The following is a 24,904-nucleotide window of genomic DNA, read 5'->3' as shown; positions in this document are numbered from 1 at the left end:
GGGATTTAAGGTTTAGGGGTTTAGGTGTTAGATGTTAGGGATTAATAGTTAGGGATTTAGTTTTTAGGAATTTAAGGGTCGGGTTAGGGTTTTGGGTTTAGATTAATTAGTTTTTTGAATTTATATATTAAATATGTTCTTATATAATTGTGAAAGAGATAATAATAAATTTTTTTATGGTTTTTTGTTTAGGGCATATGATTAATTTAAGATTTAAGGCCGGTTTAAGAGTTGTTATTTTAAGGTTTAGAGGAGTATGGATTTAGGGATTAGGGATTAGGGATTATGGTTTAAGGGTTGTGATTTAAGGTTTAGGGGTTAGACATTATCAATTAAGAGTTAGGGATATAGGGTTTAGGGATTCAAAGGTCGAGTTAGGGTTTTGGGTTTAGATTAATTGGTTTTCTTAATTTATATTTTAAATATGTTCTTATATATTAATTAAAATATAATTTATTTTTAATTTAATATTTAAAATTAAAATACTATTATTTAAAATAATTTTAAAGTGTTTTGGGTATATGACTGATTAGGTTTTTTAATTTATGTATTAGATAATTTATTATATAATTGTAAAAGAGATAATATGAATTTTAATATATTATAATCATCATTATAGTTTTTTAAAGCTTTTTTTCATATTTTAAAATTTTTGTTTTTGTTTTTATTTTCTTACGTAAAAATTATATAAAATTTTAAAATTTATCTAATTCTTTTAAATATTAATTAAATTTTCAAAAAATATTTATTTAAAATTAATATGAATTATATAATAATTAAATATAAAATTGTAAAAAAAGTTCATCATTAGCGGCGTTTATTAGAAAAAACGCCGCAAAAGGTAGGTAATAGCGGCGTTTTGACAAAAAATGCCGCAAATATATGTTAAAATTTTTTAAAACGGTACCGTTTTACTATATGAATTTAATTTTTTAGTGGCATTTATGCTAAAAACGCCACAAAATCCATAATCAATTGTTTTGACACTATATAACTTCAGCGTGATATTTCAACAAAAATGATGGGGGAAAGAAATCCCTAAAAGCCTAAAGAAAAAGGGGGAAAGGTGAGGCCGATGCCGATGGAATTCGTGACAGACCCAGACGACCAAGGTTCAGCCATGGAAGTCGACAATGTTGACACACCGGAGATCTTCGACGAAGGTGTCATCGCTTCCGACAACCAGCTCGCCAATGCCGATTTCTTCAACTAAAAAAACAAAGAAGAATCATTTCAAGTACTCATCTATCTTTTTTTCCCCTTCTTACTTTTGCTTTTTAGGGTCTGAAATTTCTTAAAACTTTGTTCAATTTAGTTGAATTTGAACTGCACTATAGATGCTTATCTGTATGCAAATCAAAATAGTGTAGTTTATAAATTTAAATCGGTATAAATAAATATAATTTTCCTTTTAGCTCATTTCTCTTTTACTTGTTTTTTTCCTTTAATAAATCCTTTGAATCGTCATAGGTCCTTGGGTTCAACTACATAATACAAATCCCACCTTTGAACTTCATTTTTCCTTCAAAATAAAGCTTCGATTTGATCTCTTTTAGTGAGACAAATGGCTGAAAATCTTATGCCTGCTTTACAATATAACAACTATGGCGGAGGCGCTGCTGCTTTGAAGGAAAAAATCTACTTCATTACGATGATTTATTTTGCTTTTCTTTTTCTTTTTTTGTACTATTTTTCTTCATATAATTTTTTTTGGTTGAGATATTAATTCGTCTTTTAAGTGGAGATTTCAATTAAGGTTGTTAATCTAGTGTTTATATTGATCTATGTTTGTTCTTCGGATTCAAAATTTTTATTAGTTAAATTTGTGATTGAAAGCATATAGATAATTTGAATAAGTGCCGCAAAGCACTAGGATAGTGGAATTTTCTGGAATTAAAGTAAATTAAGGATTTGCTGAGACGGAGAGGTTGATACTTTACAGTGAAGTGTTTAAATTTTTTATATGGACGTGCTTGATATAAACTTGAAAAAATAATTTGCAGGGACTTAATTTTATAACGCTGTGAATTTTTGTTCTTTTTACTGCATGTTGAATTTTCGATCCCAACTCCAAATAAAGGTGAAATTTTGCTTAAACTGGAGGCAATTAGTCTAAACCCAGCTATCTACTCGTTTATTTATAGATTTTTGAAGAAATGTTCCTTATTTTTGGGTTTTTACTTGTTTTTTATTTGTTTACAGCAAGCATTGATGTTCCTATGAACTTAGACTAGCTTGTGAAGCTGTGATGCAGCAGTGTATGTGAATAAATTTTCATCACTTGCTTTCAGGTGTTTGAAAATTATAAAGATTTTGCATTCTTATGCAAATGCATGACCAAGTTGTATTAAAGAGTGAAAAATGAAGAAACATGTTGCTATTGTATCATCTGATGTTGTCACTGTAAACATCTTATCTTGCTGGTTACTTTCAAAGTAATTAGTTATTTTGAGAATGAAAAATATTATGTGGTTCTGGCTATAAATTCTTATGCTGTGATTGTGTACATTTATGCTATGTTTGGAAACATAAATTTGAAAATTTAGATTTGGAATTCACTAGAGGCCAGCCAGTCACAATATCTTTTGAAGTGATTTGTGTTAGATATTATTTTTGCAATGGCATTTGTCCATGTAGGGGCGAATCCAGAATTTATTTTAGGGGCCAAAATTGAATTGTAGTTTTCTGAGATGTCAAATATATATTTTATAATGTATTAGTTTATGATTTTATAATTTTTGAAAGGATTAAGTATACTTTTTTTACCATTTTTTGAGGGGGCCAAAGCATAATTTTCCTTTATATTGATTTATAATTTGATCACATGTAAGGGGTTTTAATTTGATCATATTATTGATTTTATCAACAGTTGGGAGATTGTTCTCATAACACTAGCTACTGGTCCATTCATGGTTGCTGCTGGAGGCATATCTAATATATTTCTTCATAGGCTTGCTAAGAACATCCAAGATGCTTATGCTGAGGCAGCTAGCATTGCTGAACAGGTTTTTCTCTTCTCTCTTGGCTCCATTTCTTTCAACCAGACTTATTTTTCTTAATGTTGTTAAGTGAATTTAAATTGGCTATTTTGCTTAATGTTCATACAGTTCTAACCCTATACTTACATCAATGGTGTATGTTTCAAAACAGGCATTATTTTATTTTCTAACCCTCAATTTTTAGTATACTTTTCTTAACATGGAAGAATAAGCTATGATTTCGACCTTGATGTTGATGGCAGTCGCATTATTTAACACCAAAACCCATATTTTACGGGTTTTTCAAAGAAGAAAAATGCTGAGAATAGATGGTCTCTGCAAGAAGATGGGCTACAAGGATGCCAAGTTACTGATGCTTTACAGGTATTATATGGTTCTGCATGCTCCAAATTCCTAAAAAAAGGTTGTGAACATTGGCAAGTAAATTTTTAGAGAAAGTTCTATGAAGTTTTTTATGGATTCTGTGACGCAGACCCATATTTTTTATTTTGGCATATCATATAATTGTTGTACAAGTAAAGTAAAAAGTAGACTGAATCAGTTTACTATGAAGTTTTTAGAGAAAGGTCTATGAAGTTTTAATCTATGCTTGCTTTCCCATGGATTTCCATTCCAACTAGCTTCAATACGAATCTGCAGCTTTCAGTTTCACGCGATCTCCTCATTGTTAACTTGTAATTATCCTTTTTCCACCTTTTGATGAGTGATTTTGCTGCTGCTTTTGTTGTTATTAGGCTCTGATAGCCAATGGCGTTGAAGAGGAGACTATCCAGTGTGGGCGTCCAAAGGAATAGAAGTTCTGGATCTCGTTTGCGTATCGTGATTCTTGTTTTCTTCTCAATTCTGACGCTCATTGCTTTGAGTTCATTACAATTCTACTGCTTTCAGTTTCACGCTCATTGCTTTGAGTTCATTACAAGATTTCCTTGATTAAATAAATATATTATATATTTTATTACCAAGATTTACTTGATTAAGAAAATGCATTGTATGTTTTATTACCTTGCATATGTATTATTTATTTTGGTTTTGATTCTAAATTTTTATTTTTACTTAAGAGTTCTAAATTTTGGATTTTAATTGTATTATTAATTTATTATTTTAAATTCTAAATTTAAATTCATTAATTTTTATATTTAGTTTTAAAGTTAAAATTTTCGTACAAAATTTAATTTAAATAATATTTTTTATTTATCCTTAAAACATAATATAATATTTATCATAGAAATAAATAATATTGAAAAAAATTATTTTTTAAAGATATGTTTTTAGCAGCGTTTGTGTGAAAAGCGCTGCTAAAGGTCTGTTCTATAGCGGCGTTTGTACGGAAAAGCGCCGCTAAAGGTCTTGATCTATAGTAGCGTTTGTGGGAAAAGCGTCGCTAAATGTCTTGATCTATAGCGACGTTTGTGAAAAAAGCGCCACTAAAGATCTTGAGCTATACCGGCATTTGTGGAAAAGCGCCGCTAAAGGTCCTGATCTATAGTGGCGTTTCTGGAAAAGGCACCACTAAAGGTCCTGATCTATAGCGGCGTTTGTGGGAAAAGCGCCGCTAAAGGTGATGATCTATAGCGGCGTTTATTTATATAAACGCCACAAATGTTTGCGAAGTTTACAACAGCAGCATTTTTTTTGGCGCATTCAAAAGCACCACAAGTACTTTTAAAAAAACGTCGCTAAAAACCTGTTTTGGTGTAGTGATCAAGAGTGAGCCTGTTTATTTGATGGTTAAACTTCTGTGTATCTTCTGGTTATGTGTTCAAGTCCCTATACGTGTAATAGTAAATATTTTTATACTTTTAGTGTAATTTTAGTTCCTTATTTAAATTAACAATTTTGTGGGCGTCCCTCTTCCACTTTCCTTTCTTTTCTTCTTTTTTGTTGTTGTTTTTTTTTTCATTTTATCTTATTTGTTTTTCCTTTCCTTTTGTTTATACCCGTGAAGTGGCTATCGAGACTAATTGAGGGTCGTACGTTGTTCGCTGTGTAATTTGGGAGGTTACCGTGTAAGTTCTGCCGAAAATTCCTTTTTGCTTTCGTGAATTCTTACTGTTTTTCTTGTTTTGTCGAAATTGTCTTAAATTACTCAAAAGCTTTAGTAAGCATACATTGGTTTCGTGTTTAGGCGAGGATTTTACGAGAACCATTTCACTAACATACTAATTCCACTGTTTTCACTCTACGAGCAAGGTGAGCGTAGGTATTTAAGGGAGGATTGTATTGAAGATTTAGACATGAAAGTTAGTTTTGTGCATTATTACTTGTGTGCATAGATGATAATTGTTAAATTTGTTATTGGGTGGTCGTTTTAGGTTTTGGGGTTATTCAGCATTGTTCCTACATGAAATCGACACCAGGTGTGTACCAAAAACTCAAATTTCTCTTAATTTTAAATATTGGAAAACATGGTTGTCAACGCCACATGACCGTGCACCAGTCCATGTGGTAGGCCGTGTAAACCACGCGGCTTGGAGTCATGTGAGTCACTGTTCATGAATTAGAGACACACGGGCTAAGGACAATAGCGTATGTCCAGACCGTGTATGAGAATGTTTTGTGCAAGGTTCACACGAGCCAAGGACATGGGCGTGTGTCAAGGCCATGTAAGTCACTGTCTGTGTGTTAAAGCTACATAGGCAAATGACACGGGCGTGTTTCAGGCCGTGTGAGGCACACGAGCATGTGTCAGGCTGTGTGAAACCACATAGGTGTGTGGACCAATATTTGGATTTTTCCCTCGAGCCACAAGTGTCATTTGAAATGAATGCAGGCCTTGTATGAGGTTCGTATGAACTGAATTAAACTGTTATTTTGTGGTCTGAGATTGAGGGTTGAAAATTTGAATGTGTATTGTGTGTGAAAATCGTTAATGATATTAATTTATTTTGTACAATATGAACTGTATTTGAATGGTCATATAGGCCTCTGTATTAATTGTCATTTGAAATCTACATCAGCATTGAGTGGGAATTGAGTAAAGGTGAAAGTATTTTGTTATGAGCAAGTGGTTAAACCACTAATATCTGTAATCTGATCTGGCAGCTGGTCTGTGATAATTGAAATGTGTCATACCGACACTATGTGGTGTGTAGGGCTGGATGGGTATTAAATACCTTGTTTGGTGTGTTGGGTTGGTAGGAGATGGTGTGTAACAGATGGGGGTAGGACACTGTATCTGTTTTGATCTGCTCGGCATGGCACTGTACCTATTCTGATCTATTATGTATCTAAAAAAGAGGTATTTGGTTACCTGTTTGATCTGTTCTGATCTGTTCTCTAATTTTGATTCCGGCCCTGAATAAGGAAACTTATTGGTTACTCGTAAATTGTTTGAACTTATATAATCTTTCCTTTAGTGCTAGACAAACTCATTTTGTTTGTTGCTTAAACTGCAGGTAGTCTACAAACTTCATCGAGTTAGTGGTTCAGAAGCTCGACCATCCTAATTATTAGCTTTTATAATTATTAGTTTGTTTTAGGTATTTTCAAAACATGCGACTTCATAAAACGATAACTTTTAGATTAATTATTATGTTTCTTAAATTTATTATTGTAAGAAAGACTTTGAACTGAGTATCGAATGTTATGTTTAGAAAAGATAATTGATATGGCTATCCAGACTTGGTCTTGTTGTCTAAGTCAGGTATAGAATGTTACATTTTGTGGTATCAGAGCCAGGTTATTCAACACTCGGGCTGTGTTATTGACTCTTATTTTGTGTAAAAGGGTGTTTCAATGAATATAAGCTATCCGAATAATTTTGAAAACCAATTTTATAAAAGATCAAGTCTCTGGCGTCGACCTTATAAGTATTGCTCTTCAGTTATAATGATTAGTTGAGACACTGTAGTGATTGAACTGTTTTCTGGTTAAATATTCTAATATAAACTGGCATGAGAACTGTGATAAAGACTATGAACTGATTTGTGCTATTCTAATATTGTAGATTAAGTGAAAATGAGGTCGCGCGGTAGTCGTGGATGTGGTACTCAGAGACGTCGTGGGTGTCGAAGAGGAGCTCGAGCAAAGTCATCCTCTATGGGTAGTATGCCAAATTTAGAGACCAGCGAAACTGTTGGTATTCTTACTACTAAGATTGGGTCTCGAAACCCGATAGTTGGGGATGACACATTGTCCTAAGTTATGATTCAAGCGTTAGAGAGGGTCACTGGGGTCTAGTCTAGATCTCAATGCCGAGGGTCGGTTACTGAGCGACTCCAGTCAAATGGTACTGAGTTATTTAAAGGTGTCATTGGAGTCGCCCCTACCATGTCAAGTATTGGTTCGAGGCCACTAAACATATCATGACTAATATTGATTGCACTCCTACTCAGAAATTAATGGGTGGAGTGTCTTTACTATGAGATAAAGCCTACCAGTGGTGATTGACAGTTGAGCAGGGTGCTCAGCCCGAACAGATTAATAGGACTACTTTAAGAATACCTTCCAGAGTAAATACGTGAGGGCGAGTTACGTGGAGGCTCACCATCACTAGTTTATGAATTTTGTTTAGGGCAAGAGACCTGTAGCTGAGTATGAAGCCGAACAGGTATGCTCGAGCTAGCTCCTTAGCGGGAGCGAGTATTTGCAGCCTTAGTTGACAAGGCTAAGATAGCTGAAGAAGTTAAGCACACTTAGCGTGAGAGGTAAGACCGAAAGAGATGTCAGAGTAAGATTAAGAAGTATTCGGGTCCCTCTAATTCTAGACAGCACTTTAAGAAATGATTAAGGTTTGATGGGCCTCCGAGGACCGATGCACCAGCTGCAGTGACTGAGATTTAGCTCTGTAGTGGCTGTGGGGGGTGCCATCTGGGTGAGTGCTGGAGGAAATCAGGAGCCTGTCTCCGTTGTGAGTCGGTGGAGCATCGTGTTCGAAATTGCCCTCGCCGATCAGATCAGGTGCTCATTACAGCACAGACTCCAGCTTTGGGTCTCGATCAGCCTCCGAGAGTAGTTCAACAACCACCTAAGGGTCGTAGAATGGGTAGGGGTGGTAATGGTTCTAGTAGGGGTCAGAAAGCAGCGGGTAGAGGTGTGGGTCAAACTGAGGCACGATAGCCTGCACTAGTCTATGCAACGAGACGCTGTGAGGACAACGACGATGGCGATGTTATAGTGGGTACATTTTTTATTCAGTTTGTTTCATATTTTGCTCTGATTGCTACTACTGTTTCTACAAATATGGGTATATTTGTTGAGAATACTGCTAGGGAATTTGCTGTGATTAGTCATCTGGGTCAGTCAGTCCAAGTTGATAAAGCATATAGATGGGTTCCATTAGAAATTTAGGGTGTGGTATTTTTGGTTGATTTAATGGAGTTGCCTTTCGGTGAGTTTGACCTGATTCTGGGGATAGATTGGCTCGTGGAACATCGGGTCAGTCTAGATTGTGCCTCTAAAAGAGTTACTCTAAGGACTAGCGAGAGTAGTGAGATTAGTATGATTGGTGAGCGTTGAGATTATCTCTCCAACGTAATCTCTTCCTTAGTAGTTGAAAAACTAGTTTGGAAAGGTTGTGAGGCTTACCTAGTATTTATCTCTGACTCTATTCCTACAAAGCTATTTGTAAAGAAAATTCGTATGGTGAGGGGCTTTCTAGATGTTTTTCCTGCGGAATTACCTGAGGTACCTCTGAACAGGGAGGTTGAGTTTCGCATTGAATTGTTACCGGGTACTGCTCTAGTGTTCATTGCACCATATCACATGGCACCTCAGGAGTTTTTTGAGCTAAAGGCTCGGCTTCAAGAACTTCTTAATCGAGGGTTCACTAGACCAAGTGTGTCTCTGTGGGGAGCATCGATTTTGTTTGTCATGAAGAAAGACGGTTCGATGAGAATATGTATAGGTTACCGTCAGCAGAACAAGTTGACAGTATAGAATAAGTATCCATTACCAAGGATCGATGATTTATTCAATTAGTTCTGTGGGGAATCGATATTCTCCAAAATTGATATTTGATCTGGGTACCATCAGCTCAAGGTTAAGCATACTGATGTGTACAAGATTGCTTTCAGGACTCGTTATGGGCATTACGAGTTCCAGGTTATGCCATTCGGTTTAACGAACGCTATAGTCCCATTTATGGATTTAATAAATCAGGAGTTTTAGCCATATTTGGACTAGTTTGTTGTAGTTTTATTGATGACATTCTGATTTATTCCAAGACTAAGTCTGAGCATGACGAACACCTTTGTATTGTTCTACAAACACTCTGTGAAAAACAACTATATGTTAAGTTTAGTAAGTGTATCTTTTAGTTGCAGAAAGTTTCTTTTTTGAGGCATGCTATGACTGCTGAAGGGATTTGGGTCGATCCTAATAAAATTGAGGCTGTGGCCGAGTGGAAACAGCCGAAGAATGCGTCTGAACTTTGGAGCTTTCTTGGCTTGGCAGGATATTATCGGAGATTTGTCGAGGGGTTTTCTTTGATTACGTCTCCTCTGAATAAGTTATTGTGTAAGAACACCCTATTTGTGTGGTTTAATAAACAGCAGTCGAGCTTCGAAAAGCTCAAGTCTATTCTGACATGAGCTCCTATTTTGGTTCAGCCCATATCGGGTAGGGAGTTTATGGTTTACAGTGATGTGTCACGCATTGGCCTAGATGTGTCTTGATGTAGGATGGTAAAGTGGTAGCTTATGCATATCGACAGTTGAAGTTTCACAAAGGTAACTATCCTACGCATGATTTGCAGCTGGATGTAGTCGTTTTTGCTCTAAAAATCTGAAGACAATACCTGTACAGTGAGCATTGTATCATCTACACTGATCATAAGAGCCTTAAATATTTGTTAACTCAGAAAGAATTTCACATTAGGCAACAGAGATAGGTTGAGCTACTTAAGGATTATGACTTCACGATAAAGTATCATCTCGGCAAAGCCAATGTGGTGGTCGATGCTCTTAGTCATAGAGCAATGGCCGATCTGAGAACGATGTTCGCTTGTCTAAGTTTATTCGAGGATGGGAGCCTGTTAGCTAAGTTTTAGGTTAAACCAAATTGGGTTGATCAAATTCGAGCTAAACGACTACGTAATAAGTCTTTAGTTCAACATTTGCATCAGATTCTGTAGGAGAAGCATAGTATCCCTTATTCTATGCATCCTAGTGGGAATAAGATGTATCGAGATCTCTAAGCATTTATTGGTGGTCTGGTTTGAAATGAGAGGTGACTACCTTTGTGCCCCATTGTGGTCTACTCCAGCTAGTTAAAATTCCCGTTGGAAGTGGTAGTGACAAACGACGAACTTCGTTTGTGGGTTGCCTTTGACACCCACTAAGAAAGATTCTGTATGGGTCATCGTTGACCAATTGACTAAGTTTGCTCATTTCCTACCTGTTAGGACGAATTATTCACTTCGAAAGCTGCCTAAACTATATGTGTCTGAAATTGTAAGACTGCATGGAGTTTCAGTCTTAATTATCTCAAATAAGGATCTGCATTTTAGTTATCGGTTCTGGAAGAAACTTCACGAAGCATTAGCACTCGATTAGATTTCAGTACCGCGTATCACCCTCAGATTGATGGACAGTCTGAGCTTGTTATTTAGATTCTAGAGGATATGCTTCAGGGTTGTCTAATCAATTTTTGAGGTAGTTGGGAAGATTATCTACCACTAGTTGAGTTTGCTTACAACAACATTTTTCAATCTAGTATTTAGATGGCACCTAACGAAGCTCTATATTGTTGTAAGTGTCGTATACCATTGTGTTGGACTAATTTAGGTGAACGTTGAGTTATGGGTCCCGAGCTAGTTTCTAAGACTGAGAATACAATTAAATTGATTCGAAACCATCTGAAAACTACTTCTGACTGACAGAAATTGTATGCAGATTTAAAGAGAAACGATATCGAGTTTTCTATAGATGATCAGGTATTTCTAAAAGTATCCTCATGGAAAGAGGTTCTTTGGTTCGAACATAAAGGCAACTTGAGCCCAAGGTTCATTGGACCTTACCATATTTTAAAACATGTTCAACATGTTGCTTATCAGTTAAAATTACTTTTAATGTTGGATCAAATTCATGATGTGCTCCACGTCTCGATCTTGAGGTGGTATCGGTCTAATCTATCGCACATTGTCCCTATCGAGGAAATTGAGGTGCGAGTAGATCTGATGTTTGAGGAAGAGTCTGTTCAGATTCTGGATCAAGACGTCAAGGTCTTGAGAAAAAAACTATCCCTGTAGTTAAAGTTTTGTGGTGGAATCATAGAACTAAGGAAGCCACTTGGGAACCCGAGGATTTTGTTCGTCAGCAATATCTCTATCTGTTTGAATCAGGTAAATTTTTTAGGCCGAAATTTCTTAAAACGGGTGAGAGTTGTAACGCCCCAAAAATTTTAATATTGTCTGTTGAATTTTATCGTAGTGAAGTCTTTATCTATGTGGTTCTATGCTCACTTTACGTGTTCGAGGTCAGGGGTTTGAGTTGTGTCATTCGAAAGTTATGTCATTTTATCCTAAATTAACATCTATCCTTGAACTATCGACTTAAGTTTGATTCTGTGCGATTACGTATCAAGACCGAGCCTACTGGTTTGATGGTTAAACTTCTGCGTATCTTTCGGTTCCATGTTCGTGTCTCTGTATGCACAATAGGAAATATTTTTATTCTTTTAGTGAAGTTTTAGTTCCCTTTTTAAATTAATAGTTTTGTGGACGTCCCTCTTCCACTTTCCTTTCGGTTCTCTTTTTTTTTCTTTCGTTTTTTTTATTTTATCTTATTTCTTTTTCCTTTCCTTTTGATTATACTTGTGAAGTGGCTAGCGAGACTAGTTGAGGGTCATACGTTGTTCGCTGTATAATTTGGAAGGTTACTGAGTAAGTTCTGTCAAAAATTCCATTTTGCTTCTGTGAATTCTTGTTGTTCTTCTTGTTTTGTCAAAAAAATATTTCTTCTTAAATTACTCGAACACTTTAGTAAGTATACGTTGGCTTCGTGTTTAGGTAAGGATTTTATGAGAACTGTTTCTCTAACGCGCTAGTTTCGTTGTTTTCGCTTCTACAAGCAATGTGAGTGTAGGAATTCTATGGAGGATTATATGGAAGGTTTCGACATGAAAGTTAGTTTTGTGCATTATAGTTTGCGTGCAGTTGGAATAATTGTTAAAATGGTTATTGAATGGTCGTTTTAGGTTTCGGGGTTATTCTCCATTGTTCCTACATCAAATCGATACCAAGTGCGTACTGAAAACCCAACTTTCTATTAATTTTAGACGCCAAAAAAATGGCTATCGATGCCACACAGTCGTCTGGTAGGTCATGCGGCAATCCATGTAACTCACTGTTCACAAATTAGAGGCACATGGGCTAATGACATGAGCGTGTGTCCAAACCGTGTATGGGAATATTTCGTGCAAGGTTCACACAGGCCAAGGACATGGGCCTGTGTCCAGACCGTGTAACTCACTGTTTGTGCATTAGGGCCACACGGGCAAGTGACATGGGTATGTATCAGGCCGTGTAAGGCACATAGGCAAACACACAGGTGTGTGCCTGGCCGTGTGGGACCATACGAGCCTGCTATCCAGGCCGTGTGTAACCACACAACTGTGTGGACCAATATTTGGACTTTTCTTTCCGGCCATAAGTGTCGTTTGAAACGAACACATACCTTTTATAAAGTCCATATGAACTGAATTAAACTATTATTCTGTGATCTGAGACTGAGTACTGAAAATCTGTATGTGTATTGCGATTGAAAATCGTTAATCATATTGATTTATTCTGTATGAGTATGAACTATATCTGAATGGTCGTATAGGCCTCTATATTAACTGTCATTTGAAATCTGCATCTGCATTGGGTGGGAATTGATTAATGGTGGAAGTATTTTGTTCTGAGCTAGTGTTTAAACCACTAATATCTATAATCTGATCTGGCAGCTGGTTACGATAATTGAAATGTGTAATATCAACACTATGTGGTGTGTAGGGCTGGATGGGTATTAAATATCTTGTTTTGTGTGTTGGGTTGGTAAGAGATGGTGTGTAGTGGATGGGGGTACGACATTGTATCTGTTCCAATCTGTTCTGCATGACACTGTATATGTTCTAATCTGCTTTGCATGACACTATATCTATTCTGATATGTTATGTATCTAAAGAAAAGGAAAATGGTTACCTGTTTGATTTGTTTTGATATGTTAAGTTAATGGATTGTCCTCTGAATCTGATTCTAAACCTGTATGAGGAAACTTACTTGTTACTCGTAAATTGTTCGGACTTATATAATCTTTCCTTTAGTGCTATACTAACTCGTTTTGTCTGTTGCTTAAATTGCAGGTAGTCCACAGACTTGATCAGGTTGGTGGTTCGAAAGCTCGGTCATCCTAATTATCAGCAATTATAATTATTAGTTTGTTTTTGATATTTTCAAAACATTCGACTTCCTAAAATGATAACTCTCGAATTAAGTGTTATGCTTGTTAATTTTATTTTGGTTAGAAAGACTTTGAACTAAGTTTCAAAAGTTATGTTTGGAAAAGATAATTGATGTGGCTCTCTAGACTTGGTCTTGTCGTCTAGGTCGGGTATAGAATGTTACAAGTTAAAATATGCTCTAAGTGCCTGTGATACCCCAAACCCGACCGGGACAGACCGGCCTGAATTCGAAGCATTACATTAGCCACCTAAGTGACTCTCCAACTAACGACCACCCAAGACACACCCCGACTTTATAACACCTCAATCTTATCTAATTCTTAGTTATTTATTAATGTAGAATCAAATAAGGAGCCAATTTTAAACTTTTTCTAGGTAATTTAACCTATGGGCATTTTTTTCATTTTACCACCTATGGTAAAATTAACTCAATTTTAGTTCTAAGTATTTACCGACCTTCTTTTAGTCAAATTCTGCAAGCTTAAAAATTTCAACTTAATTTGAGTTCGTTTACTATGTCTAATTCAAGTTTTATTCTTAGGGACTAAATTGTAATTTTAAAAAAATTAGAATACCAATTTAAAGAGATAAAAATTCAAACCCCAAAACCCACACGGCTGTGTCATTGACCGTGTTCGCGTCGTGAAAAACTTTTAGATCGATTGCATACGCCCATGTGGAAATCTCACACGCCCGCGTGTGATACCTCCAGTCTCCATACGCTTGTGTCACTTTCCCACACGCCAGTGTGCAACCTCTCACATGCTCGTGTGGACTGGCACATGCCCGTATGAAAACCACTGCACCTATTTTAGCAAAAAACTTAATTTAAAACTCGATTTTGCATATTTTAATGGCCAATTCAACTCGATTTAACAATAATTAATTACCATACATATACATACAACTTCAATTGAGTTTATTGACAAATCAAGCCTCAATTCTATACAATTGGCTATAAATTTCATGCATAAAAAACACCGAATAAATCAAACTAGTGGCGTACCTTAGTCGCTAGTAAATCACTCCATGAAAGTTTCATTTAAACAATCGTTAGTACAAATTTCATGTCTCGCACACTGTGTTATCAATCACCGTGTTATCAAGCAACAATACTTTGTAAATCATTCAATATTTAAACTAAAACATGCCGCAAAATTATTGTAAAACCATCCAAAATAAAATGTCCAATTACAACAAAAATTAAACTAATTCCCGAGGCTTCCACAATACACAATTACAGTCTCTAAAATGTGTAATAAGGTCTCTACCAAGCCTAAACCTCTTGGAACTCTCTAGCTCAGCTCCTCAGCTCCTCAAGCCCGACGATTATCTACACAAATTGTGAGGGTGTGAGCTTGAAAAAACTCAGTAAATGTTAATAAAAATGACTAGTAAATCAACATCAAAATCATACTTAAATCACATCCAATCAATCACCAATTATCAACCATAATAATGAAACATGTCAATTTAATTTCCATATGCTTTATCAATATCATGAATCAATTATTCATGGTTTACAAATATCAAATGATATAATAATCACACATAAATACATTGGCATACACTTCTCATGTCCTAATTGGGTAATCATACATCGGATAAACGGATCTCCGAACTCCCATAAATATCAAATACAGTCCATCGAGTTGAGTGAGCCAAAACACACGCTCTCTTATAGCGCCTCAAATAACCCAATGAGTGTAGACTCATGCTCAACACTCCCTTATCAACTCCAAACAAATCAATCCACATAGAGCCATATACTCACAATGTCACAAATAAAGCTGAGTACTCACAAATCCTATGGCATGAAAACTATATACAATGGATCCACCATGCATTTTGCCAATATATTCAATCAACATAGCATATAAACCAGTCATTATTGTGCTCAATTTAATGTGACAAAAATGTTTATGTGTAACATGTAACATAGCCATTTAACATCCAATTAAATCAAACATTTCATTTGCCATTTTCCAATGTTCAATTACCAATTGTAACACCAATATATCATGATCAAAAACTCCAGTAACCATGCTCTAATCATCAATATAATTAGCCTAATTAAATTGCACAAAACCACATAGATGCTTACTTGCCATTATTCAATAAAAATTCAACTCTTATACATATAATATCAATCTTGCAAAAATTAGCCATTCAACCATAATTAATCAATTTAAATCATCAATTAAGCTACTAACTAAACATAAATGAGGGTCAATTTACTAAAATGGCCTTTAGAAACACTAATTACACAATTTATTCTACCACAAACAAGTGATCATCAAAGCAAATCAAAGCTTCAATTTCGGTTAACTTGGTCCTTTTCAAGATTCGGAGCTTCAACAAAGATAAAGTATACATTACCACTTTTCCAATTCTATAATAAACACAAATTTTAATTAACTATACTAATCGAAATCCTCTCACAAAGATACCTTACTTGATTTGTAACACCAATTCAAAACCTCGATTCCTCACAAAATCGATCTATCCAACCCTCCTAAACACTTTCAATCATCAACACTAGACCAAATACACTTATACCAAGCATCAATTTCATTTTTAAATCAATTTCTCAAAATTCTGGAAAATCGGTTCATGAAGATGATGAAATTCAGAATTTTTTAAATTACCTCAAAAATCATGTTTAATCTTGATAAATAAGATCAGAAACCTTTTAATAGATCCATTTTAAGTTGGAACATCCATTAATTTGTTGATTTCCTCTCAAAATTCAAGATCCACCATTATAGAACCATGTATTCTTAGAAAGAGCTAACATTGATAAAAATCCTTTAATTGACTTTCAAATCATGTAAAATGTTTCTAATCATCATAAAAACATGTTTAGGATTGAAGATTACCATTGATTCGCTATAATTCGTTGATTGAAAATCTTGATTCAAGAAACTTGAGAAACTTCATAATATTTTTGGTTACTTTTGAGAATAATTTCAGGTGAATTGAGAGAGTATTTTGAGAAGGAAATTGGTTGAATCTATTCTCTGATGATAGATATTTAAAATCATGCAAAGAAAACAAATTTTAGAGCTCTCTAATATGATGTAAAATGTATGAAAAGTGAGCCAGATATATTAGTTTTAAAACTAAAACCACCCACCAGAAATTTAAAAATTGAGAAATTTGCCTAATGGCCACTCCAACATTTCCCTTACTTTACCATTTAACCTTTCCCTCCAAAATTCTGAATTTTAAGGTTTATTTTTCACATAAATACTCTAAATTTTCTCTTGTTTTACAACTAAATCCTATTTAATTAATATTTAAAATTTACTCAAATTACCCCCAATAAAAATTATTTTAAAATTCTTTTTCAACCCAAATTGATTATTTTCACTAATAATTATTTAAAATCTTTAAAATTACATTTTGAAAAAATTTTATTTACAATTTTTGGATTATTTTAATCGATTTTAGATGAAACTAACCTCCTAAATTAAATTAAAAATTACTAGAAACCCTATAAATTCCTAGTTTCACACTCAGAACCCGAAAAATATACCCGGAACTACTAGACTTGATTTAGGGATAATACAGTCCCTATACTTTTCGTACATTCGAAAGTTAGCCCTCTTACTGTATTATATAATACTATATCATATCATATATTAATAGTTTATATATATGCAAGAATGATTTAATATTATAATATCATGTAATACTATATATTTATTGTATTTTATATTATAGTAATAGTTATATATAATGTTAGTGCATTATATGTTACTTATTATATATTATTATAAAAGTTGAAATATGCTCTAAATTCCTATACTTGTCGTACATTTGAATGTTAGCCCTCCTACTATTTTAGATAATATTTTATCATATCATATAATATATTAATAGTTTATATGTATAAATCGATGTTTAAACATTATATATCATGTAATACTATATCTTTTATTATAAACCATATTATAATGATAGTTATATATGTATTAATATTTTAGTAATAGTTATATATTATAATATTATTTTATGTATTAGTAATACTAATACATTATAATATATTACTATTTTTATACATTAGTAATATACTAATTTAGTATATTGATTTAAGATTAAGTTAGGTAATCGATTTCAATAATAGTTATATAATATATTATTATATTATCATTAACATTTAATTGTAATAATGATTAATTTCATATATTTATTATGCATATATAATTATAGTATTAAAATTATTTTATATTAATTTGATGTTTCTAAAATTTTATTACATTTTATAATTTAACATAAAAATTATTATTAATTTCTTTTCCATTAATAAAATTATAATATAAATATGCAATGCTTATGGATACATTTTCAGAAAATAAAGAATTATCATTTATTTTTATTTTAAGTAATATTATAAAATTATATTAATTATAAATGTCTATAATGGTTGTTCATTTATAAAGTTGGGCTTTTTCTGCCTTTTGGTCAGATTTATCATGGGCTCGATCTTGGTCGATTTTAGGCTCGAATCTGTTATGGGCTTAGTCTTTTGCATGCTTGAATTTTTTAAGCTCAAATCGACACCGGTGAGCTTTCAGACTCGAGCCTGTTTGCCAGCTCTAGATAGATTGGGTCGACTTAGTCGAGTGAACCACCCAACCCTTCGTCAATTATACTTGCAATATGTAGTTTTTGTGTGAGGATACAATTGGAAAATAGTTGAAGTCGAAAAACAGATGAGTGATACTTAAAACATACATTAACATAGGCTAAAGTTATCACCAGACATAAATAAAAAAAAGTAGTGTGATCTTCTTATTAATGAAAGCTATGAAATGTTTTATTATTTGAATTTAATTCGGCCACTTTATTGATAAGAGGGAGAGTAGATAAAAACACATAATCCTAAAAAGAACAAAAACCACCTAACCTACTGATTGGAATACAAAACATCACAAAACTGTGGGCAAAGCCTCGGTATTTCATTTCCAAAGATAAAACCAGTCCCCTAATCTCTCGTGGGTGAAGAAAACACAAACTTTCCTAAAAAAAACTAATAATAAGAAAACCCCAAAGACTTAACCTTCCCTCATTCTTCCCTTCTTTTGTTGCGTCAATGGAACTATTTTCAACAATGGACCTGTTAAAGTAAATCCTCTATTCTTGTCTTCACTTCGTTACCCCGGCCCATCATCTTCTGAGTTCTTTGAAGCTTTGTTAACCCGTCTCCTTCTTCAAACTTAGTCCATCAAACATCAATACATTTTCATTAATCATTTCTCCTTTGGTCTCTAGCTACGATGGGTTCAACCTCCAATGGAGTTTCTTCTACCCAAAAAGTTGGAAAATCGCTTGCGGCCTCTGCCGCATACAGCCATCGCATGTGCCGCTCCGTTGGCTTCTTGCGGTATGAATTGGAACTCAAAATTTTGGAAAATTCTTCACATTGCTATTATTTCGTTTATAACTCCTTCGAAGATTGATCTGTCATTTCCATGGCTTTGCAGTTTTTTAATGATGTTCCTTGAGTCCCTATCGATGCTAACATCGCTAATATCCCATTTCTTCAGCAAAAATGGCTCTTTGGAGGCATGCATACACTTTAACGGTTGTCAAATCTCTAATGTTGTGGATCGGGTAAGAACACGAACCTATTACAAGCCCTGCATGGTTTCTGATGATAATTCCCAAAACTACCTTGTTGCTTTGTTGAAGAAACCCAATATCAAAATTAACTTTAACTTGAGTTTTTGATGGTGGCTCCCACTAGGTAATCATTGTGTTATGTTGACATTTCAGTGCTTCCTTTAGCTTGTCAATATCCGTTAAGTATGCTTTAATAAAAGTCACAATCTCGCATATTCTCTGTCGAATGCCTTCATGGAAATACATATTCTTTTTATGCATATTTCCCATACCGATGCTATTAAGCATGAACATTTATATGCATTATTGAGATTGAAATCCTCCATTAACCATTGTTTCCACTCTTGATTTTCATGAACGGGTGCCAATGTCAGTGTCATTTGTTGGACTTGTTTTACGAGGATGTAGTCTTGGAAGATGTGGCTTACAAACTCATCTTCTTCTCCACAAAGTGGGCATAAAGCATCATATTTCAGTTTATGGCCTTTTAAATTACTTAAAGTAGGTAAGAAATTATTTGTATTTATCCATAGATTAATTCGAACCTTGCTGGGAACTTTTAGACTCCAATTTTTTGTAAAATAACTTCTAATTAGATCCTAGTCTGTTATAATTTCATTTCCCATCATATTTAAATCTTTTAAGACACACCTTTTGTAATCACTTTTTACCATGTATTCTTCTGACCTGCCACCTCCCGAAACCCTTATATATGGTTACAGAGCGTTCCTTAAAGGAATAGATCCAATCTCCTTAGCTTGTTCTTCGAGGAAAAGCCCTTTCAAGGTTTCCTCGTTTTAGGTAACAAATCCATGATTTATAAGGTCTGCAACTAAAGTGTACCTATAATCAATATTCTGAAACTGTAATTTTCCTTCCCCAGGAAGTCATGCATCGTTTCATATGTTAATTGATTTACCATATCCAATTCTCCAACCCATTCTTGATTCTAGAATAGTCCAAGCGTTCCATATGCTTCTCTAGGTAAAGAAAGGGTAAGCCCATAGTTCGACATTCAAAAAGTCACTTCGTGGGTAGTATTTTGATTTCATTACTTGCGCGAGTAAGCTTGCGGAATTGGTGATTAGCTTTTATTCTTCCATTGTTAACAAGGCATTATTAAAATTTGATAAATCTTTAAATCCCATCCCCCCTTGTGCCTTTGGGATACATAATGACACCCACCTACACAAGTTAATACCCTTATCCATTTTCAAATTTTGCCACAAGAATTTATAAATAATGTTCTCTAATTCCTGGCATAAAGAACTTGGTAATCTGAAACATTGCATAGCGTAGATTGGAATGGCTTGTAAGATTGGTTTAATAAAAAAAAACTCTTTTCCCCCAATGGACAAATTACGAATGCTCCAGTTTTTCAGTTTTGTCAAAAAAATTTCCTTTATTTCCACAAAATCATTTCTCTTTCACCTCTCCACCATTGTCGGTAATCTAAGGTATTTCTTAGGATTGTTGGCCAAACGAACCCCCAACTCCCTTGATATTTGCAATTTAACTGCATCATTGACATTGTTGCGAAAGTAAATTAATGACTTTTTGAAATTCACCATCTATCCCGATATTTTTTCACAGGAATTAATAATTGATCGAATGGCTAAAGCTCCTTCCACTGTTGCTTTTCCAAATAAGATACTGTCATCCACAAAAAAAGGTGGGTTATTAACAAACCCTCTCTACCTACTTTTGCCCCTTCTATTTTCCTTTCCATTTTTGCAATATAAAGATGTCTTGAAAAACCGTCAGCATAGAGGATGAAGAAATATGGGTTTAAGGGATCTCTTTACCTTATTCCTCTAATGGGAATGAAACCAACCCTTTTCCCTCCATTAAGCACGGGTATGCATGATACGCTTTTGATGCACCGCATGATCAATGATACCCACTTGTCACAAAACCCAAGCTTCCTCACCATATTTTCAACAAAAATCTAATCTAACCCTATTGTATGCTTTGCTCATGTCTAGTTTTAGAGAAAAATTACCCAATCCATATCTTTTTCTTCTTAAAAGAAGGTAATAATTCATATGCCACTAATATGTTATCTGTAATCTGTCTACTTGGGACAAAAGTGCCTTGTGCATCATTAATACAGTAGCCAAGAGCCTTCCTAAATCTATTGACTATAACTTTTGAGATTATTTTATAAACTACATTGCAAAGGCTAATTGGCCTAAATTGCCCCATATTTTTTGTATTACAAACTTTTGGAATTAGGACAATGTTGGTATCGTTAATTGCGCCTAATTGTTTCTAGTTGTTCAAATTTTCTAAACAGAATCTAGACACCTCTTTTCCTAAAATATGCCAAAAAAACATTGTTGGAAATCCACTAGTACTTAAGGCTTTTAGTGGAGCCATTGATTTTAATGCTTCCCACAAATCTTCTTCTTTAAAGCTTGTTGAAAGATCCTCGTTAATGTGTTTAGGAATACTAGGTTGGATTTCTGTCCATAACTTTTCACAATCCTTCATATGTTTTAAGGAAAAAGGATCGTTAAAATAATTTGCTGCTAGAGTTAGCAATTCTTCATCTCTCTCGATCCATCTGCCACTCCCATCTTTAAGCCCTTTTACCATAATTCTTTTCTTACGGTAGGATGCATAGTTGTGAAAGAAAGTTGTGTTACTATCACTCATTTTAAGCCAGTTTGCCCTTGCTTGTTGTTCCCAAAAGATTTCTTCTTTGTCTGTCTCCATATTTAATGCTAGTTTAACCTCTGTAATTTTCGCTAGTCGTTCTTCTTTAGGGTCTTCATTATTAAGTTCTTCAAGTGTTTGGCTTAAAACTTTCCTTGCTCTGTTCTGAATACCTTTATTGATCCTGACCCATTCTTTTAAACTATTACCCAAACTTGCAAGTTTCCCTAGGAGATCTTCATTACTTGATCCCCATATTCTATTCACCTGTTCCTCGGAACCTTCTTCAAAAATCATTCTGGATTGAAACGGAAGGGAAAATTTCTTCCTTCAAAACCACCTCGATGCCCCTAAAGTATTCATAAGCAACAAGCAATGGCCTGAAAAACTATTTGTCAAGTGGCATACAGAATAATTAGGAAAACAACTCCACCATTTCGGATTTACCACTCCTCTGTCCTACCTTTTCACGTATAATTTTTTTAGCTAGTCGTCATCTCTCCCATGTAAATCATTGCCTTGAAAAATCGATGTCGCTTAACTCACAATCTTCTAGTGCTTCCCTAAATGTTTCTCTTTGTCTTTCTTCTCTCAACCTTCCACTTTTTTTCTTAAAAGAGTACATTATTTCATTGAAATCTTGCATGACAAGCCAAGGCAGCTGACAATCCTCATACAGGTGTCGTAGATTGTTCCATGAAACCCTCCTTAGATGCTTTACTGGAAATCTATAAAATCCTGTGAATATTCATTCGTTTTCTTCTCTTTCTTCTTTGACCTTCACATCAATGTGCGAACTAGAAAAGCTCTTAAGGCTAATAGTTAAACTTTACTTCCATCCTAAAAAGAGACCCCTTCTAGAACCCTCCACACCCACATCAATCCCATTAATGTAACAACCTATTTTCCATGATGTTGAAAATAGTGGTTTCAAAAGCACAATTTCAACGAGTAAATTATTATTTGTTATTATCTTAATTTCATCAAGATTAAATTAAGTTTTTATTATTGAATTAAGGTTTTATTAAAATTTCATTAAGAAAATTTGAAGTTTACATAGCTAATTAAGTGAAAAGGACGAAATCATAAAAAGTGTAAAAGTTAAGTTCTATTAGTTAAAAGGGTCAAATAGCTATGAAATATTAAACTAAGAGAGTTTAATGGTAATTACACCAATTAATGAGATAATGGATGTTTATGGACACAGTTTAAGTGAAATTATGGTAAATATTAAAGGTTAATATGGTAAATAGATAATTACGCTTAAAGAAAAGAAAAGAAAAATGTGTATCATCTTTTATTCTTCACCCTAACTGATTTTAAAGAAGAAGAAACTCCATGGATGAGTGCTTGGTACGACTAGGTTCATTATAGTGCATGGTATGTGTTTTTCATCCTGTTTTTTATGATTTTCATGTTTTTGAGTCTGTTTTAGCTTAATCTAGCTAGCCCGGGGGTTAATTTGTAAAATTGTTAGAGGTTGAGGGTTATTCCATGGATGCTTTTAAGGTGTTTTTTTTATGTTAAATGATAGATTATGAATCTTTTTTGAAAAATAAATAAGTTTTGTTAAGTGATTTTTGATGACTTTTGGAAATAGGGATTAATTTGTTAAATGTATATATTCTAGGGTTTTATTATGGAATCATGATAAATATGAGTTTTTCAAGGTCCCTTGTATATTTTATTAACATGGATTTAGATTAAAATGGTTAGATTTTTAGTTATAAGCTTAAGGACTAAATTGTGAAAAGTTAAAATGTTAGGGGAAAATTGGTAATTTTGCATAATTATGAAATGAGGATTAAATTGAATACTAGAAGTATTTAATTGATTTAAATTTTCCATTTATATCAAGATGAACCACGTTCAGACTTAAATTGAGGAAAACCTAAAGCTTCCGACTAGTTTGATTAAGCTACTACGCCCTAACTATCGAGGTAAGTTCGTATGAATGGTTATCGTGTTAAAGTTATTTAGATTGAATGTTTACTATGTTATTTTTAATTTAAATGGATCAATATATAAATGTATCAATGTTATGACGAATTGACGAATATTGAGTCTCGATTGAACCTTAGGAATTCTTTGGATACAAATGACATGTCATTAGGGATTTCATGTTTTGGGTGTTGTCTTGAATGTCCTACTGATGGTTGAGGTCTTGCATTTGTTGTGGATTCTCCACAACTCATTTGGGCAGCATCATGTAGCTTACATTCTGACCAACAGCTCGTGTGAGTAGGCCTATTTCACAACTCATGTGAGCAATGATGTAAAGGAAAGATTACGATTATATGTAAAGGCACAGTTTGTGTGAGATTTCCCGAGTATCTGATGTAATTCTAGATGGTTCAACGGGTTTGAAAAGGAAACAAAATGGTAAGTGTTCAAATAGAATGTATCATTAACTTATGAAAAGGATTTATGAATAAATGATGTGATTACATGTGTAAATTTACTTGTTTATAGATGAATTCATTTGAACCATGTACAAGAGTACTAACTTGTGAATTTAGTGATGTTGTATAGCCTTATGCAAAGCTTACGGTTTTATTTGATATTACACTTATGCTATATACATTATGCAAATGAAATGGTAAGTTGTATTGAAGTTTATACGAGCTTACTAAGCACTCATTGCTAATGTAGTTTCTTTCTTATGTTTATAGATTATCGGAAGCTCGATTTGGTTTAAAGCTCGTCGAAGATCTATCACACTATCTAGTAGTGAATTTAGTAGTTTTTGAGAATTTTAGCCATGGTTTATAATGGCATCTATAGGATGGTTTGTAATGGTATTTTGATGAATGTGCTAATGTTGTTTTGGCATGTATAAGTTTTTGAAAGTTATGTTGGTTTGGTATCATTTGTTACCTTGTCAAATCATGTCATTTTGGTTACCTTATTGTACATATTTATAAGGCTCTTTATGGTATGTTTTGCATGGTATGAAAATGATTATAAGTGATATGTTTTGGTAACTAGTTGGAATAGGTTATAATGTGTGAAATGGTGCAATATTGATATGTTTTGATAGTTTTTGTTTTGGTATATTTTTGTGCCTTTGAATGGCATACTAGTTAGTTGAATAAGGATATTGAAATGGCATCTTGATCTGTGTTTGGATGATATTTAGGTCCCTTTAAAGTATGCACAAATGGACTGAATGTTTAAGCATGGTTAGGTTATAAAACGACTTGATTTAGGTGAAATTTTGGGTTTAAACGGCTTGG

General features: G+C 34.0%; 1 protein-coding gene and 2 long non-coding RNA genes across 15 annotated transcripts; all 3 read left to right on the top strand.

Moving 5' to 3' along the window:
• The first annotated feature begins 979 nt into the window (after positions 1 to 979).
• LOC105780586 (uncharacterized) lies at positions 980 to 13,457 on the top strand. Of its 11 annotated transcripts, none has more exons than XR_008195253.1 (6): positions 980 to 1,237; positions 2,870 to 3,005; positions 3,242 to 3,362; positions 3,734 to 6,478; positions 6,946 to 11,280; positions 13,284 to 13,457. It is a non-coding gene; the product is annotated as an uncharacterized LOC105780586 (long non-coding RNA). The 11 variants fall into 11 exon arrangements; XR_008195255.1 differs by having other exon boundaries at positions 985 to 1,237; positions 6,946 to 8,114; XR_008195254.1 differs by having other exon boundaries at positions 985 to 1,237; positions 6,946 to 8,118.
• Positions 13,458 to 18,333: 4,876 nt separating this feature from the next.
• LOC105780854 (uncharacterized) lies at positions 18,334 to 19,658 on the top strand. 3 transcript variants are annotated; one of them, XR_008195250.1, is made up of 3 exons: positions 18,334 to 18,771; positions 18,872 to 19,134; positions 19,385 to 19,658. XR_008195250.1 is itself a non-coding variant. In XM_012605376.2 (3 exons), the coding sequence occupies exons 1-3, from the start codon at positions 18,665 to 18,667 to the stop codon at positions 19,469 to 19,471; spliced, it is 261 nt and encodes an 86-aa protein (XP_012460830.1). In that variant the 5' UTR covers positions 18,335 to 18,664; the 3' UTR covers positions 19,472 to 19,658. The 3 variants fall into 3 exon arrangements, 2 of the variants coding, with proteins under 2 accessions (XP_012460830.1, XP_012460828.1); XM_012605376.2 differs by having other exon boundaries at positions 18,335 to 18,771; positions 18,935 to 19,001; XM_012605374.2 differs by having other exon boundaries at positions 18,340 to 18,771; positions 18,872 to 19,001.
• Positions 19,659 to 21,485: 1,827 nt separating this feature from the next.
• Positions 21,486 to 24,517, top strand: LOC128040560 (uncharacterized). Its single transcript, XR_008195251.1, has 2 exons — positions 21,486 to 24,050; positions 24,341 to 24,517. It is a non-coding gene; the product is annotated as an uncharacterized LOC128040560 (long non-coding RNA).
• The last annotated feature ends 387 nt before the right edge of the window (positions 24,518 to 24,904 follow it).

Source organism: Gossypium raimondii, chromosome 4 (assembly GCF_025698545.1).
Source record: "Gossypium raimondii isolate GPD5lz chromosome 4, ASM2569854v1, whole genome shotgun sequence".
NCBI lineage: Eukaryota > Viridiplantae > Streptophyta > Magnoliopsida > Malvales > Malvaceae > Gossypium > Gossypium raimondii.
This window is presented reverse-complemented; position numbering and strand designations above follow the sequence as displayed.